The following is a 17,317-nucleotide window of genomic DNA, read 5'->3' as shown; positions in this document are numbered from 1 at the left end:
AACTAACCACGTGCACCTTAAATCTAACCTTATCTCTAACCATAGCCATAAACATTAGGCAAACCTTAAAACTAACTTCACCCATAACCATTAAACTAACCCTTATCAAATCCTAACTTTATACCATAACTGTTAAGCAGGGGGCCTGTCTGTGTGGTTTGTGTTTCCTCCCACACCATAACGACATGGTAGGCATGAACTACAGATGGAAACTAGCTCATTAGCTAAACTCTGGCACATTGACACTGATGTGGAAACTGAGATGTTCATTAATGTGCACTGTCACTGGGTAAAGGGTAAACAATACATAAACAAACTTAAGCAAACTTTAAAACTAACCTTAACTCTAACCACACATATGCCGATACAAAACCTAAACATATTACTTAATATACAATATGTAATTATATTACTCATGGATATAACAAAATTAGTACTTCATTTACATCTGATGAGTGTGTTACAATGAATTCCAATCGTCCCCGTTTCACGCTGCCCGGGAGGAGCAGGAATCGAACCGGGAACCTCCAGACGACCACAAGACCGGCGCTCTACCTCCCAAGCCACTGTCGCCATACTGCCTAGAAGTCACACTGGGCCTGTGAACACTGCTAGAAGCCCCCTGTTGGAATGCGGTTTAAACACACAAGGGATTTTCCTGATTAATTGAAAATGGGGGACCCTGATGTAAACAAGACGAAAGTCTTTCTCTGGTCTGCATCCCCTTAACAATTGTGTGTATTGAGCCGTACTGTATTGTACCCATTCTGCAATCTGGTAATAAAGTTTTCAATCAATCAATCAATCAATCAATGAAACTCTAAAGTAATAACAACGATGGGAGAGGTGAGAACTTGTACAGGAAACGTTTAATTCCATATTAATGTGACAAAAGCCGGTTGACGATTCAAATGTAAACCGAACACACGCACACAGTACACACAGAGGTCTGAACACAGTGCACAGTGAACAAAGCATGATAATACTAATAATAATAATATGGACCTCCCCAGGTGGTACAGTGGGCATCTGGGTGGGTTGAGTGTTGATATTGTTATTGTGTTATCGTGACGAGTTATTGTGTTATCGTGACGAGTTATTGTTTTATCGTGACGAGTTATTGTTATCGTGTCTAGTTATTGTGTTATCGTGTCTAGTTATTGTGTTATCGTGACAAGTTATTGTGACGAGTTATTTTGTTATCGTGACTAGTTATTGTGTTATCGTGACTAGTTATTGTGTTATCGTGACAAGTTATTGTGGTATCGTGACGAGTTATTGTGTTATCGTGACAAGTTATTGTGTTATCGTGACGAGTTATTGTGTTATCGTGACAAGTTATTGTGTTATCGTTAGGGATGCTCGATATTGACTTTTTTACAGATACCGATATACCGATATTGTCCAACTCTTAATTTCCGATACCGATATTAACCGATATCGATATATGCAGGGTCCCCCCCCCCCCCCCCCCAAAAACGGAATAATTTCAGGTAATTAACATTACATATCTCTTGTCGTGTAATTAACACAACATTATGTATACTTTGACAATAAATAAAATTATAATTTGTTCTTACTTGCTTGCCTGGGTAAATAAAGGTTAAATAAATGTAAAAATAAAAAAAAATCGGACATCCCTAGTTATCGTGACAAGTTATTGTGTTATCGGTTCGTTACAAAAAGCCGGATCTCCTTCACCGTTGCCACGCCGTTCCGCTCACAGGAGCAGGTCAGGGGTCGAGCGGCGAGGCGGACCTGACCTCAGACAGACCGGGTGATGACGACGACGACGTCGAAGGAACCAGCGGGCGGCGTGGCGACCTCCTCCGAGCGACTCGAGACCTTTTACGAGTCACGGTCCTGCTGGCCGAGTAAGAGACCATGTAGTGTGCACGGCCTGGTTAACCCTGTCACTACCACACTGCGGTTGGTGTCGTGGAATATATTATCATGTTGTTATAGATCTGTGTTGAGACATCATGTTATACAGCGTGACTTTCAGTATGACCAGCTTGACTGGTTAATGTGTGTATGTCTCTTTAAGAACACTCTGACATCCCCCAGTCATAACAAAGTTGTTGTTGCTCCCAGTGACTGAGAACCATTTTTGTTTACCTTCATCATCATATCTGGGCCCTATTCCCCGTACCTGGTTCAACTAAGTCGATCAAGATGTCATTATCCAGATTCAGTTAACCCGATGTTTGAAGCCGGGACTTTCCTGTTCCTCGAAGGTGGATTCAGTCTCGTTAACTCAAGCCAGACTTGAGACCCAGGATAAGTGCGCGCGGCCGCTCCAGTTGAAAAGCCAGCACGTATCGATAGCAGAGATCCTGATTCTCTAGCGGCATTGATTGATTAATTGATTTAAAACTTTATTAACATATTGCAGTACGGCTCAATCGCCTCGCCGACAAGTTAAATGCGTTATCTATAGGCTAATTTTAAGTCCCTCATTACCTCAATCAATCAGATTATATTTCTTTAAACTTGCCTGCTGGATTGAATAATCAAATGAGATCTTGCTAGCGAAAATAATTAGTTAAACTGTTATACAGGATAACGATACGGCTCTCTTCCCATTGATGTATGGTTGATCTTTTACTTATCTCCACTGTGGTGTAACAGGTTCTTCTTTTGACTTTCACGCAGACGACCGGGGTTCGAAACCTAGTCTTCCCCTTCTTTTTGCGATGTAGGAATAATTCAATTTGGTGCACGTTGAGAGCTATATAAAGAATGACATCCTCAATGCATGTAGATTTATAATATTTTAACTTAAAACAAGGCTACTTTGGCGTATAATCATTAATATTATATTCCAAAAAATTATATTGGAAACACGGGGTTTCGAACACCGGTCGCTGGGTTGCCAGGATTGAGCACTACCGCTGGGCCACTGTGCCAGATGGGATAAATTCATTGTTTATACATTAATGAACGAGAGACCCGTGTTTAGAATATCCTTTATTTTGAATGAAGTTTTATCTCTTTATCCTCATTCATTAATGTGACGTCAACGGCTCATTCAATCTCTCAAATCCGTCAAACAGCGCATCTCATCAGACATCTTAATCCCAGTTACAATTAAAATAACCACATAATGTGTACATCGCACCGAGCGAGCGCCACGGTATATATAACGTGCATTATTTAGGACAAAGTGAATTTAGTATCAGCATTTTGGGTCTATTTTACATTTCAAAAGCCCCCTCTGGAAGAATGGAGCACAAAAACGTAATTCAGAATGGTATAATGCAGATCGTAGACTGTGGGAATAATTCCAGGAAACGGGCTGTCACTTCTTTGCGGGGGCGTGGCGATGGTTCATCCGGCTAACTTGAACTTAAACCCTGCTTTCGACCAGGCTCAAACTTTTGGATCTGTTGTCATGGTGATTTGGACAATCCAGGTACGGGGAACCGGAAAGTCCGGCTTAAGTCAGACTTCACCGAAAGTTATCCGGCTAACTCAGTTATCCAGGTACGGGGAACGGGGCCCTGATATTATGTTATGACTGACAACTGTGTATTTAACATATGTCTGAAACAGCGCTATGGGTCAGTCTATGGCCAGACACTAATGGGTTAACATATTGTCTCTGACTATAGACTGTCCTTCCATTGTGGCCACGGTGAAATAAACTTTCTTCTTATTATTAATAATGACTCAGAATGATTTGTAAACGGCTCATCGTTTAGTCCTTTAATATTTCCCATTACATTGGTTAACCCTGTCACCACAACACTGTGGTTGGTTAACCCTTTCACTGCCACACTACAGAAGGTTAACCGTTTACCAACACACTAACAGACCATCTGTAGTGTGATAGTAAAGGGTTAACCTTCTGTAGTGTGGCAGTGAAATGGTAAATAAAAGGTTTCTCACTAAATGGGGGAAAAACACATGGAATGGGATTCCCCTGGTTTAGAACGTCACAAGAGAAGACCTCAAAGGGTTTTTAAAGCAGCTACTGTAGGCGCAGATTATTGTCAATATAAAATGGTCAAATGTGATCTTCATCAGCTCGATGATGTGATTACCTCCGAGGATGAAAGCTCCGCCTTGTGTTCCGTCTGCGTGACTCTGGTTAGGACTTGGCAGACACTCTGATGGATTTCTTTAATTCCAAAACGACATAATTCCAACTTCAACGTTGTCGGCATAACTCGTCTGTAAACAAACTGTCTCTTCTCATCACTCTGCTGCGCAAGTAAACAGCGGTAAACACCACCACAGGGGGGGTAAAGGACATCACGACGATGTCCTGTACTCTAGTTTATTATTATTACGTTATTCTTATTCGTGATTTATTTTGTCTACCTAAATCATTACTGTGAGCGATTTGTAGTGCCAGATTTCCCTCTGGATGATTCAAGTATTTCTATTCTATTCTATTAATTTCACTATATGTCTTGTGTATGTATGTGATGAATACACCTCTTGAATCTTGATCTCGACAGATTCGTAGTCTAACCCTTTCACTGCCACACTACAGAAGGTTAACCCTTTCACTACCACACTACAGAAGGTTAACCTTTCACTGCCACACTACAGAAGGTTAACCTTTCACTACCACACTACAGAAGGTTAACCTTTCACTGCCACACTACAGAAGGTTAACATTTCACTATCACACTACAGAAGGTTAACCTTTCACTGCCACACTACAGAAGGTTAACCCTTTCACTGCCACACTACAGAAGGTTAACCTTTCACTACCACACTACAGAAGGTTAACCTTTCACTGCCGGTGAACCGTCTAGTGTGGTAGTGAAAGGTTAACCTTCTGTAGTGTGGTAGTGAAAGGTTAACCTTCTATAGTGTGGTTGTGAAAGGGTTAACCATTTGTTGTGTGGCAGTGAAAAGGGTTTGACACTATTGAATCTCCCCTTAGAGGCTATGTGTTTATTCTGGAGACCTGGGCCCTCATTCATCAACGTGACGTAGAAAATGTTCTATTTCCATACTTAAGCACAGAATTTAGAATCTGTGCACGCACAAAAAAAACGGGATTTATCACACGTGCGTACACAGGTTCTACGCACACCTGTCTTGATAAATATGACTTTGATCCTACGTTTGAGCTCGTGCACCGTTTTAAGTATTTGCATACCAGAACCGCCCGATTAACCATACGGTAATGGAATACCCCCATGAAATGTGGAAAAATGGACTAAGCCGAGGGAAGCGTGTTATGCGACAGGCTGACAGACGTGTACACGTACGGTGATGTCGGATATGATATCTATTAACCATTGCTGCCTGGGCAGCGCAAACACTAATAAAGACCGTGCTGGAATATGACTGCCTTTTCCCGTTTTGTTTGATTAATACCCAGGGATTAAAGTTCTCCTCAATTTTATTCCAAATCGCGACGGATTTTCCGTCAATTTTCTACCTGCTGCATATGATTTCTAGAGGCATACTACAATCTATTTTGATGTCAGTATTGGGTAGCCTATATAAACAATAATACGAGAGCATATACAAGAACAATGAATCTCACTGCCATGTATGATGTAGCCTGCCTTTCAATACATGAACTTGAATTCCATCATGTTTGTGTGCGGGACTCACAAGGCTGTTGTCACAATGGGTGGTACCGGTACAGTAATAACAGTCTACACAATATCACGATGGACCATGCCATGTAGCCTATGTTCTATTATGACATGATCTGTGACGACAAATGTTCTAGAATGTTTGATTAAGATATGACAGCATGCCTATGATCAACAAAAACGCGAACTTGAATCCCATCATCATATTTACATAGTCTGTCCACTATCTGGTGTCATTGCAATGCGTTTTTTATTCTTTCTTATACAGTAAAAAGGGGGAAGAACACTATATTGTGGGTGTTCATATGACTTGTATTCTGCTTACAGCTTCGAAATTCCACTTGTTTCGTTTAACGTAAAGCCTTTTAAATATAATCAAAACGTTCCCGTGTTTCTGCGGTCTGTGCGCAAAATAATAACGAGTTGAGCTACGCGGAGCGCAGTCAGTCAGTACACCCCGTATATTCCGATAACGCTATATAAACCATGCTGCATTCATTCTGAGAAAAGATCTATTATTCCAAATGCTATTTATAGGGTTTTGACCATAATTACACTACTGTTGCTATTTTACAATGAACTATAATGAATTACGGTTCATACAGAACATGCCAGTGTTGAAACTAATGCACAGAAGCTCATTTCCTTGTTGTAATAATATATTCTACCAACGGGCGCCAGGTACGCATGGTCCGAGCTGTGCGTAAATATAAGCACGAAGTCAAGTTCAAGTTGAAATTGATGAATCCCACACTCTGCTTAGAAATGGTCGTACGCACAGCTTAAGCACATATCTGTGCGTAAATCACGTTGATGAATGAGGGCCCTGGTCTGATCTTGTTAAGTCATTAATACAGAGCTATACAAAATGTATTTGAAAATGTGTACATTGATCGGGATGCATAAAGTAGTGTCGGTACTGAAGAACTGTATTCGAACCCGATCCAAAAAGCCATGTGCAGCGTGACAGAAGTGAAAGCAGACAGAAGCACGTTAGATCAGTTTAATGGAGATACATCAAGATTTATGTCTCAGTCACGTTAGATCACCCACCCACCCACCCAACCCCCTCCTAATGTACAGTTTCCTCCCCCTCGAATGTATATAGTTTCTGTTAGGATCTCTGGTAAACAGTATTGTATATTTGTATATCTTGTATGTCATAAATGTAACAGTACATACAGTATGTCATATATGTCGTAAATGTCATGATATATATATATTTTCAATCAATCAATCAATCAATCAATCAATCAATCAATCAATCAATCCATCGGTTTAATGGAGATACATCGGTTTATGTCTCAGTCACGTTTGTCCAGTGACCCCTGATTAATTCTCCGTCTTGTACTGTGTAGTAAAAAGTAACGTTGTCGGATCACAACTTTGTACTGGGACCACACTTAAAGCTAAGGACTCAAACGTTGGCAGTGGAAAGCGTGGCATCAGTATCTTACCATCCACACACAAGAGGAGTTTAAAGTGGAGATGAAGCAGTGAGCAATGTGATCCTAGTTTGTTTGTTGTGTACCTTGTGTAAGACAGGGTTCTATAATCAAATGTGAAATCTATCTTATTTGTCTGAAAAATATAATATAATATCCCTGTTTTCAACATGGGCGCCGCCATTTTGTTGCTGACGTCATGGCTGACGTCATACCGTGGCTTGGGTGTATACACTCTGGTTAGCTGCCTATATTGAATGGGTCGGTCAGCAAATAAAATGTTGCCTACAAAACAACGGGACCGCGGTGGTTCTGTTTGTATTGCTCCTGGCTGTTCAAACTAATTTTACCATGTGAGAGAGAGGAAAGTTGGTTAATTACCACAAACTACCAGTGAAAAAAACAGTGTTGTTGACATGTTGGCTCGGGCTGCCTGCACCCAGACGGCGCGACCAGCCTGTTGGACAGGGAAGGAGGATCTGCAGCGAACACTTCATTGCCTCGGATTATGTTGTTGGGGTGGGATGTTTGTCCAGAAGACCACTAATCAGCTGAAGCCGGACGCGGTTCCCTCGGTCTTCGACAGACAGACCGGCGTTAGCTCTCGGGAGCGATCGCTAGCTAGTTGGCACCAGCCGGGGCCAGGCGTTAGCTCTCGCTAGCTAGCGTTAGCAACCGGAGCGTCGCTTGTGTAGCCAGCAGGCTGAATGCTCCGCGACGCTGGTTGAAGTGGGTCTAGGTAGCCAGCAGGCTGAATGCTCCGCGACGCTGGTTGAAGTGGGTCTAGGTAGCCAGCAGGCTGAATGCTCCTCGACGCTCCGGTTGCTAACGCTAGCTAGCGAGAGCTAACGCCTGGCCCCGGCTGGTGCCAACTAGCTAGCGATCGCTCCCGAGAGCTAACGCCGGTCTGTCTGTCGAAGACCGAGGGAACCGCGTCCGGCTTCAGCTGATTAGTGGTCTTCTGGACAAACATCCCACCCCAACAACATAATCCGAGGCAATGAAGTGTTCGCTGCAGATCCTCCTTCCCTGTCCAACAGGCTGGTCGCGCCGTCTGGGTGCAGGCAGCCCGAGCCAACATGTCAACAACACTGTTTTTTTCACTGGTAGTTTGTGGAAATTAACCAACTTTCCTCTCTCTCACATGGTAAAATTAGTTTGAACAGCCAGGAGCAATACAAACAGAACCACCGCGGTCCCGTTGTTTTGTAGGCAACATTTTATTTGCTGACCGACCCATTCAATATAGGCAGCTAACCAGAGTGTATACACCCAAGCCACGGTATGACGTCAGCAACAAAATGGCCGCGCCCATAATGCTAAATGCTTCAGAAATGTACACAACAAATCGTTTTTTCTTAGAAACTGCTTATTTTTATAACGTGACTTCTTCTGTGGCTTATCTAAATACTAATGTGATGCTATGAATATGTATTTATGCTCACTGCTTCATTTCCACTTTAAGATTCAGATTCTTCTGCCTCTGTGCGTCGAGACCGGCTTTGAGTCACGGACATATTATATGGGGAATACAAAATATTTTTTTATTCCACTGTGAAGCCAAACATAATATAATTCTCTCTCTTCAACCGGTTAAACCATTTTCGGACTAAATTAAGTGCTCTATGCAGCTCTCGTGGTGAGTTTGTGTGAGTCGTCTATACGAGGCGAGACCAATGGTTAACCCTCTCACTACCACACTACAGAAAGGGTAACCCTTTACTATCACACTACAGATGGTATTGGTGTGATAGTGAAGGGTTAACCTTCTGTAGTGTGGTAGTGAAAGGGTTAAACGGCGACACGACCCACGGGTCACACTTTGCTGCCCCCGAGAGGTCGATATATATCGTCAGCCCGCCTCCACCCGTCTCTGAGGGCCGGCCTAGGAAGAAAGAGGGGCACTCTGGCATCACCAAATGGGGAGGGGGAAGGGCGGAGGGTGCAGCAGGGGGGAGGGGGTGCAGCAGGGTGAAAATATTCACCACTATAGGGGGGGGGGGGGGGGGGTTCGCGAAATAACCATGTGTTGAATTACTGCTTAAGAATAGACTACTGCACTTCCGTGTTACATGGAGCTCATGGGAGACCGCAAGGGGGGGGGTTATATGAATGAGTGTTGATGAGAGCCTTGACGTAAGTGGTCGTAGCTACGGCCGTGGGCGCGCCGGAGACACGATCCAATATACTTTTGTATACGCCCGAGTCTCCTGAACACGGAGAGACCAACCCCAAGTCGATCGGCACTTTCTCGGCCGAGCTATAGTCGTTTTTTTCCGCACCTACTCCCCAAACTCCTCATGCGCATGCAGAGTTCAGGAGTAGGTGCGGGAAAAAACGCGACTATAGCTCGGCCGGGAAAGTGCCGATCGACTTGGGGTTGGTCTCTCCGTGTTCAGGAGACTCGGGCGTATACAAAAGTATATTGGATCGTGTCTCCGGCGCCCCCACAGCCGTAGCTACGACCACTTACGTCAAGGATCTGATCACCCCCCCGCGCGCCGCTCACCCACGAGCTCCACGCCACGCGGACGTGCAGCGGTCTCGAGAGCAGTGGGTGTGAAGGGACCGAGCGGTGAACACGACGCGTTGGACGGAACATATTAGAAAAAAAGGTTAAATAAAGACGAAATAATTGTGTGCAGGACACCAGAAAAACACACACAGTCACACGAGCACACAGGTGACCACTGGCTGTTTCCCAGACGGAACGTTGCGGCCTCGTGGATTCCTTCTCTCTTTGTGTTCCTGGACAGGCTGGGTGGTCTCGTCTCCTCGTGGAGTTGTCTCCTCGTGGTCTTGTCTCCACATGGTCTCCTCCAGACGTCTCCTCAGATGCTCTCATCGTCGCTCATGTCCCAGATCTGAGGGACAGAGAAGAAGAAGAAACAGAGGAAATTAAAAACAATTAAGTGATCGAAGAGTGTTAAGTCTGTCTGTCTGTCTGTCTGTCTGTCTGTCTGTCTGTCTGTCTGTCTGAGTGTCTGTCTGTCTGTCTGTCTGTCTGTCTGTCTGTCTGTCTGTCTGTCTGTCTGTTGTCCCTCCGTCCGTCCGTCCGTCCGTCCGTCCATCCATCCATCCATCCATCCATCCATCCATCCATCCATCCATCCATCCATCCATCCATCCATCCATCCACGACAGAGAAGGACACACTGAAAAACAATGTAAAGTTAAAAGTAGAGATTAAAAGCACATGCTAATCATAGAAATGCCAAGACTAATATCTACATGACGATCGATCAAATAAATAAATACATGGTAGTAGAAATTAAAATACTGTGACTGCAGAATCATTCAAGGTTCCTTTCAGGGGGGATGAGACTGAGGCCTTGTCCAGACTAAAACGATTTTGATCTTTTTCGTTTAGTTTTCATTTAAAAAAAGGTTTCCGTAAAAATGAAAACGTCTCAAGATAATAAGTGCGTGCCACAAATTTACAAAATAAATGTCTTTCCTGTTTTAGACGTCGCTCTTTTATTTTGAAAACCCCCGACCGGAAGTGTTGTCGTTGTTTTTGATAACTTGTGCCGTCCGGTTCTGTGCTTTTGAGCTGACCTAGTTTCCAGAGACGCACACCGTGGCGCAACCTACTTTCGGGAGTGGAGAGAGAGAGAGAGAGAGAGAGAGAGAGAGAGAGAGAGAGAGAGAGAGAGAGAGACTGTGGCTCAAACTACCTGTGTTGTATTAAAGTAATTGATTGATGTTTAACTTGTACCCGTGTCCAGTCCTTTCGACTAGCAAACGTTGTCTGTATTTAACGTTACCTCAGGATACCACTGTCTATTGTATTTAGTTGGTTAGCTATTTAGCTAATGTTGATAGCATTGGATAGCATCAACGCTAGCTGGCTACAGCTCAACACCAGCCATGGGAATACTATTTACTAAATTATGGAGGCTTTTTAATCGTCAAGGTAAGAGAGGATTTGTCATGATCAACTGAAGGGGTATGCTATGAAACAATATGTGCTTGGCTACTACTTGGGTTTTCAGAAAAAGGCCAGCTATGTGACGCTAATCTCTAGCTAGTATCGTGTATTGCATCACACACAGTTGCATCATCCCGATCAAGCTCAATAGCTTCTGTAACACGAACGCAACTATTCTGTACATCAGGGCTCGAGACTAACGATGTCCCGTCGTCCCGGGGACGATCAAATATTGATTTGGGACGAACAGAAATCTTTTTTGGGACGCAAACGGGACGGAGAGGATTTAATTTTTTTCACAGGAAATGTCAATTAGCCGACTGTCAGTGCGCGCATATATATATATGAATTATTCTACGTTAATAAAACATATCTGGTGATCAACTACAGTTTGCTGTAAACATTATGATATGTGTGTAGTGTTCTGATAACGACGGCTGGGCAGCGGGAGCTGGATGCTGGATTTGCGAATAGCATGCAGCTGCAGAGCCGCAGAGCGGGGCCGCTGTGCCTGCACAGTGCAATACTCCAATTCAGCCATTGGCAATTCAGCCGTTGAGTGGGGGGCGCTGTTGAGCGGGCCTGTGACCGGACCTGAAAGCGCCCCTGGCTCTGCGGCTCTGCAGTTGCATACTATTGGGATTCGTTGGGAGCAGCACGGAGTCTCGACTCGGGACTTATTTTATTTTAGCAGCAGTTATCAATATCGACCAGGAGGACAGCGCGATCTAAGGGACATGTTTCATTACTAGTCAAGTGTCATTACTTTAGTTATCAAAGGTGGAATCTCTGGACGCAATGACATTATATAGTTTAAAGCTAAACTACGTTTTTCTTTCTTGTTAGAAGAGGGATAATTTATTCAGTTAGATTTGATTTGATCTTTATTTATCTCTAACATTTTCAACCATAAACACACACATTTGTAATAACAAAAAAAACTAAAACGAAATAAAATACAAATACATTTAAATATATTTTCCTATGGAAGGAATAATCAACATGGCTCCAATTGGTTGACTATAACAGCACCGTGACCAAATATCCCTATACTAGCACCTTGTTAAACACTTTTTTATATATATATATTTATTTATTTTTAATCATAATTATTCTTGTGAAATCTTTCCACCTGGGAGCCTTTTGACTAAATCAATTTATACTCCCCTTCTCTGAATGGTGTTTCTTATGGCAATAACAACTATAGACGACAAAACCAAAGTAAAGAAACGACATTTGATTTTTGGGACGGTTACATTCACTTTGGGACGGTTAAAATTGTATTTCGGGACGGTTCTGGGACAGTGGTGAAAAAAGTTAGTCTGGAGCCCTGCTGTACATGCCATTGTTGTTGTGATGTGGGAGTTTGCACATGCGGGTTAAGGGATAGGTGGGCTATCGCGTCATCGGTTCAGGAGAAGACGCGTATTGCTTGTAAAGATGGTGATGCAAAGGGGCAGTCTTCAGAATTGCGCACTCTGGAAGCCGGTCTCAGAAAGTAGCGTCTTCAGGCTCCCAGAACGCAGTTCCGTGTGGATGAAAGGTAACATACGATCAAACACTTTGACTGATACGACCGAAATCGGTTTCGTCTGGACATGGCCTTAGTGGACACACACACACACACAGAAAGAGAGAGAGAGAGAGAGAGAGTGAGAGATAGATATACACACACACACACAGAGACACACACACACACAGCAGTCTCCTCGTCGTCAGTAGTCTGTGAGTAAACAGCAGGTCGTTCCGACAGCAGCATATTCTTAACATTCTTCAGTCTTCAGACGCAATTCACACCCTGAGGAATGTCACACGCACATGACATCACACACACACACACACACACACACACACACACACACACACACACACACACACACACACACACACACACACACACACACACACACACACACCTATAGTCAGACAGACGCATACATGGATGGCACACATACACACGCACCAAAGTGTTCCAACTAGCCACACACACACACGCACACACACACACACACCCGCGCACACACAGAGTTCTGACACCTATGTGTGTCATTCTTGTCATTCCTAGAGAGAGATGCTTCTCAAGGTGAGGATCTGAGATGCGACTCAGAGTGTGACTTCAGACCAGGATACACACAGACTGCTATAAGACCCAAGTCAAGTCAAGAGTTTTAATTGTCACGGCATACAAGTATACAATGAAATGCGGGTGGTCTTGCCCGCGACGATGTGCAATACAGTGGTACAACATATAATAGAATCCAATAAAAAAACAACATTGTGCAGTAAACAGGTAACAGGTAACATGGTGTGACATCTCGGTATCTGTACATAGTATTTACAGAGCATATAGGACATGCTAGGTAGCTTTAGTAGTGCAATACACTGTTCCTGTTGTTATACTAATTTAAAGTGGCCTTTCCTCTTGGCCATAAGTGTGCGTGTGTGCGGCGTGAGTGTGTGCCCGCTCGTGTTAAAGTGGCTGCTAGTGTGTGAGCGTGCACAGCGTGCGTGTCGTGTGTGTGCTCGTGTGTGCTTGTGTGTGGATAGTTCAGTGTTCTGTGGCACTCAATGTTCATTGTTCAAGGCTCTGATGGCCCTACCTGATGATACACACAGGCTGCTATAAGACCCTGACTGATACATACAGATAGGGCTGGGGGAGATATGGCCTAAAAATTTAATCTCAGATTTTTTCACACCACATCCGATTTACGACTTTAATCGTTTTATTTTCTCTTAAAAAATAGAAACGCCAAGGAAATCATTCAAATAAGCTTTGTTTTTATTTGACACAAAAATGATCAAACTAAGATGAAAGTCCCTATTGGGATTAATAGTGCAAACCAAACGTCACTTAAATCAAATAAAAGGTGCCTCTTGATCATCAAACAATAATGAATTTCCCTATTGGGATTAATAAAGTGCAAGTCTAACTTTCACCCAACATCACTTTTTGTCAAATAAAAGGTGACTCTTGAAAAAAAATTATAATAATAATTGAAAATCGATAGATTTTCTTTTTTTAAATCATCCTAAATCATGAATTTTAAAACAAAATCGATTCATCGCCCAGCCCTACCTGATGATACACACAGGCTGCTATAAGACCCCGATGATACAGACAGACTGCTATAAGACTAAGGGGGCTTTCACACTAGCCATCGGGGGCGAATCAGAGCACGATCGCACCAAAATATTGCGTGATGAGAACGCCCCCCCCCCCCGTCCCGGGGATGCTGATTGGCTCCAAACCTGGACCGCTGGAATAGGTGGTCTTGGGTGCGAACCAGCGTCCCCGACGAGGAGCGGGGGGCGTGGTGTGCAAGCTTACTGTAATGCTTTCATGCTTGCTTGAATTTTGGGCAGATAAAAACATACAGCAACAACTGGACAATACCCACAAAATCGATATTTATGGGCAATTTGGCGAGTTCAGACCTCAACCAAACAAGCAATGTTGAGCCTCACGGCTCAGTGGATGAAAACTTCGACATGAAGCCACGTTACAAGACCAAGGCTCGCATTAGGCCTGGCAATTTTTTTGCCATTGCTATGTCTATACATTGGTTTCTTGTCCGAATACATTTATTTCTATAGACCAGTGGTGCCCAACCAGTCGGCCGTGATCGACCGGTAGATTGCAGGCTGATTTTCAAGTAGACCGCGAGATTATTTTTATATAACATCGAGTATGTTGTCACGTCGCGGCTGAGATGAGACTTGCTTTAGCGCAGAGCTTTCCTCTCATTTCATTATAGACACAGACCAGCGCGGACCTTCAATGACATGCAATATAATAATTGACGCGAGCAATGGGCTAACGTTAGCTGCTAACTAAGTTATCCCATGACTAGGCTAAGCTAACTAGCATTAGCCGATAACCCGGGAGAAAGCTCAAAGCGGACTCCACGGCACCAGTTCCATTTGTGAGAAAAGGGGGTGGGTTATATTGACAAGGCTTGACAAGAGTTTCAAAGATATTTATTGGTTATTCGTTTGAATCGTCTCTTTATATCGGGCATCCAGTTTCCATCACCGTGTGTTCAACTCTTCATGTGCTGACGTTCGAGTGTGACATCATCGCCTACGGCAGCTTACACGCCCAAACGCAAACTGTAAACGAAACCCGAAGCGAACCAAGACTGCAGTGTGTACACAAACAAGAGGGGGGAGGGGAGAGGGGGGGGAGTTCGCACTCGGGGACGGAGCGAGGACGGAGCGGAGCACCCGCTCCTAATGAGAAGACACCCTAAGACCCTGACGTGGAAACACAGTGGAAGCGCTTGTTTACGTTCCTGCTAACTCAGTGGTAGCGCTTGTTTACGTTCCTGCTAACTCAGTGGAAGCGCTTGTTTACGTTCCTGCTAACTCAGTGGAAGCGCTTGTTTACGTTCCTGCCAACTCAGTGGAAGCGCTCGTTTACGTTCCTGCTAACTCAGTGGTAGCGCTTGTTTACGTTCCTGCTAACTCAGTGGAAGCGCTTGTTTACGTTCCTGCCAACTCAGTGGAAGCGCTTGTTTACGTTCCTGCTAACTCAGTGGAAGCGCTTGTTTACGTTCCTGCCAACTCAGTGGAAGCGCTTGTTTACGTTCCTGCTAACTCAGTGGAAGCGCTTGTTTACGTTCCTGCTAACTCAGTGGAAGCGCTTGTTTACGTTCCTGCCAACTCAGTGGAAGCGCTTGTTTACGTTCCTGCTAACTCAGTGGAAGCGCTCGTTTACGTTCCTGCCAACTCAGTGGAAGCGCTTGTTTACGTTCCTGCTAACTCAGTGGAAGCGCTTGTTTACGTTCCTGCTAACTCAGTGGAAGCGCTTGTTCACGTTCCTGCGTACTCAGTGGGAGCGCTTGTTTACGTTCCTGCTAACTCAGTGGAAGCGCTCGTTCACGTTACTGCCAACTCAGTGGAAGCGCTCGTTTACGTTACTGCCAACTCAGTGGAAGCGCTCGTTTACGTTCCTGCTAACTCAGTGGAAGCGCTTGTTTACGTTCCTGCTAACTCAGTGGAAGCGCTCGTTTACGTTCCTGCCAACTCAGTGGGAGCGCTCGTTTACGTTCCTGCTAACTCAGTGGGAGCGCTCGTTTACGTTCCTGCCAACTCAGTGGGAGCGCTCGTTTACGTTCCTGCCAACTCAGTGGAAGCGCTTGTTTACGTTCCATTCATCAGACCTATAGTGTAAGAGACACAATGCAGGTGTTTCAGTGCAGAAACAAACAGGACTGGGGGAAGAGACGCAACCAGAGGACTGGGGGAAGAGAGAGACACAACCAGAGGACTGGGGGAAGAGAGAGACACAACCAGAGGACTGGGGGAAGAGAGAGACAGGTTCCTACACGGACTGGTTGTTTACAGGAGACCCGCTGAAGACAGGAACACCTGATGACTCCACCCAGAGCACGGCGTGTTTAAACTATAAACCTGACAGGTCTCTCTGCTCGGTGACCGAGGTTTGTTCAGGGAAGAGTCGCACTGAGGTGTGAAGGAGCCTGTCTCTCTCTCTGCTCCAGTACCTGTCTCTCTGCTGCAGTACCTGTCTCTCTGCTGCAGTACCTGTCTCTCTGCTCTCTGTCTCTCTGCTCTCTGTCTCTCTGCTCCAGTACCTGTCTCTCTGCTCTCTGTCTCTCTGCTGCAGTACCTGTCTCTCTGCTCCAGTACCTGTCTCTCTGCTCCAGTACCTGTCTCTCTGCTCCAGTACCTGTCTCTCTGCTCCAGTACCTGTCTCTCTGCTCCTGTCTCTCTGCTGCAGTACCTGTCTCTCTGATCCAGTACCTGTCTCTCTGCTGCAGTACATGTCTCTCTGCTCCAGTACCTGTCTCTCTGCTCCAGTACCTGTCTCTCTGCTGCAGTACCTGTCTCTCTGCTCCAGTACCTGTCTCTCTGCTCCAGTACATGTCTCTCTGCTGCAGTACATGTCTCTCTGCTCCAGTACCTGTCTCTCTGCTCTCTGTCTCTCTGCTCCAGTACCTGTCTCTCTGCTCTCTGTCTCTCTGCTCCAGTACCTGTCTATCTGCTCCAGTACCTGTCTCTCTGCTCCAGTACCTGTCTCTCTGCTCCAGTACCCGTCTCTCTGCTCTCTGTCTCTCTGCTCCAGTACCCGTCTCTCTGCTGCAGTACCTGTCTCTCTGCTCCAGTACCTGTCTCTCTGCTGCAGTACCTGTCTTTCTGCTCCAGTACCTGTCTCTCTGCTGCAGTACCTGTCTCTCTGCTCTCTGTCTCTCTGATCCAGTACCTGTCTCTCTGCTCCAGTACCTGTCTATCTGCTCCAGTACCCGTCTCTCTGCTCCAGTACCTGTCTCTCTGCTGCAGTACCTGTCTCTCTGCTGCAGTACCTGTCTCTCTGCTCCAGTACCTGTCTCTCTGCTCCAGTACCTGTCTCT

General features: G+C 44.8%; 1 protein-coding gene across 1 annotated transcript in view; it reads right to left on the bottom strand.

Annotated features, from left to right (window-relative positions):
* Nucleotides 1-9,493: 9,493 nt before the first annotated feature.
* atg7 (ATG7 autophagy related 7 homolog) overlaps nucleotides 9,494-17,317 on the bottom strand; it is a 203,268-nt gene continuing 195,444 nt past the window's right edge. The window contains exon 19 of the mRNA XM_084317014.1: nucleotides 9,494-9,876. Within this exon, the coding sequence (XP_084173140.1) occupies nucleotides 9,844-9,876 (33 nt within the window). The 3' untranslated portion in view covers nucleotides 9,494-9,843. The remainder of the gene's footprint in view (nucleotides 9,877-17,317) is intronic.

The sequence above is a fragment of the Notolepis coatsorum genome, assembly GCF_963971535.1.
Source record: "Notolepis coatsorum genome assembly, chromosome: 6".
Classification (NCBI taxonomy): Eukaryota; Metazoa; Chordata; class Actinopteri; order Aulopiformes; family Paralepididae; genus Notolepis; species Notolepis coatsorum.
Note: the sequence above shows the minus strand (reverse complement) of the source record. Positions and strands in the feature narration are given on the sequence as shown.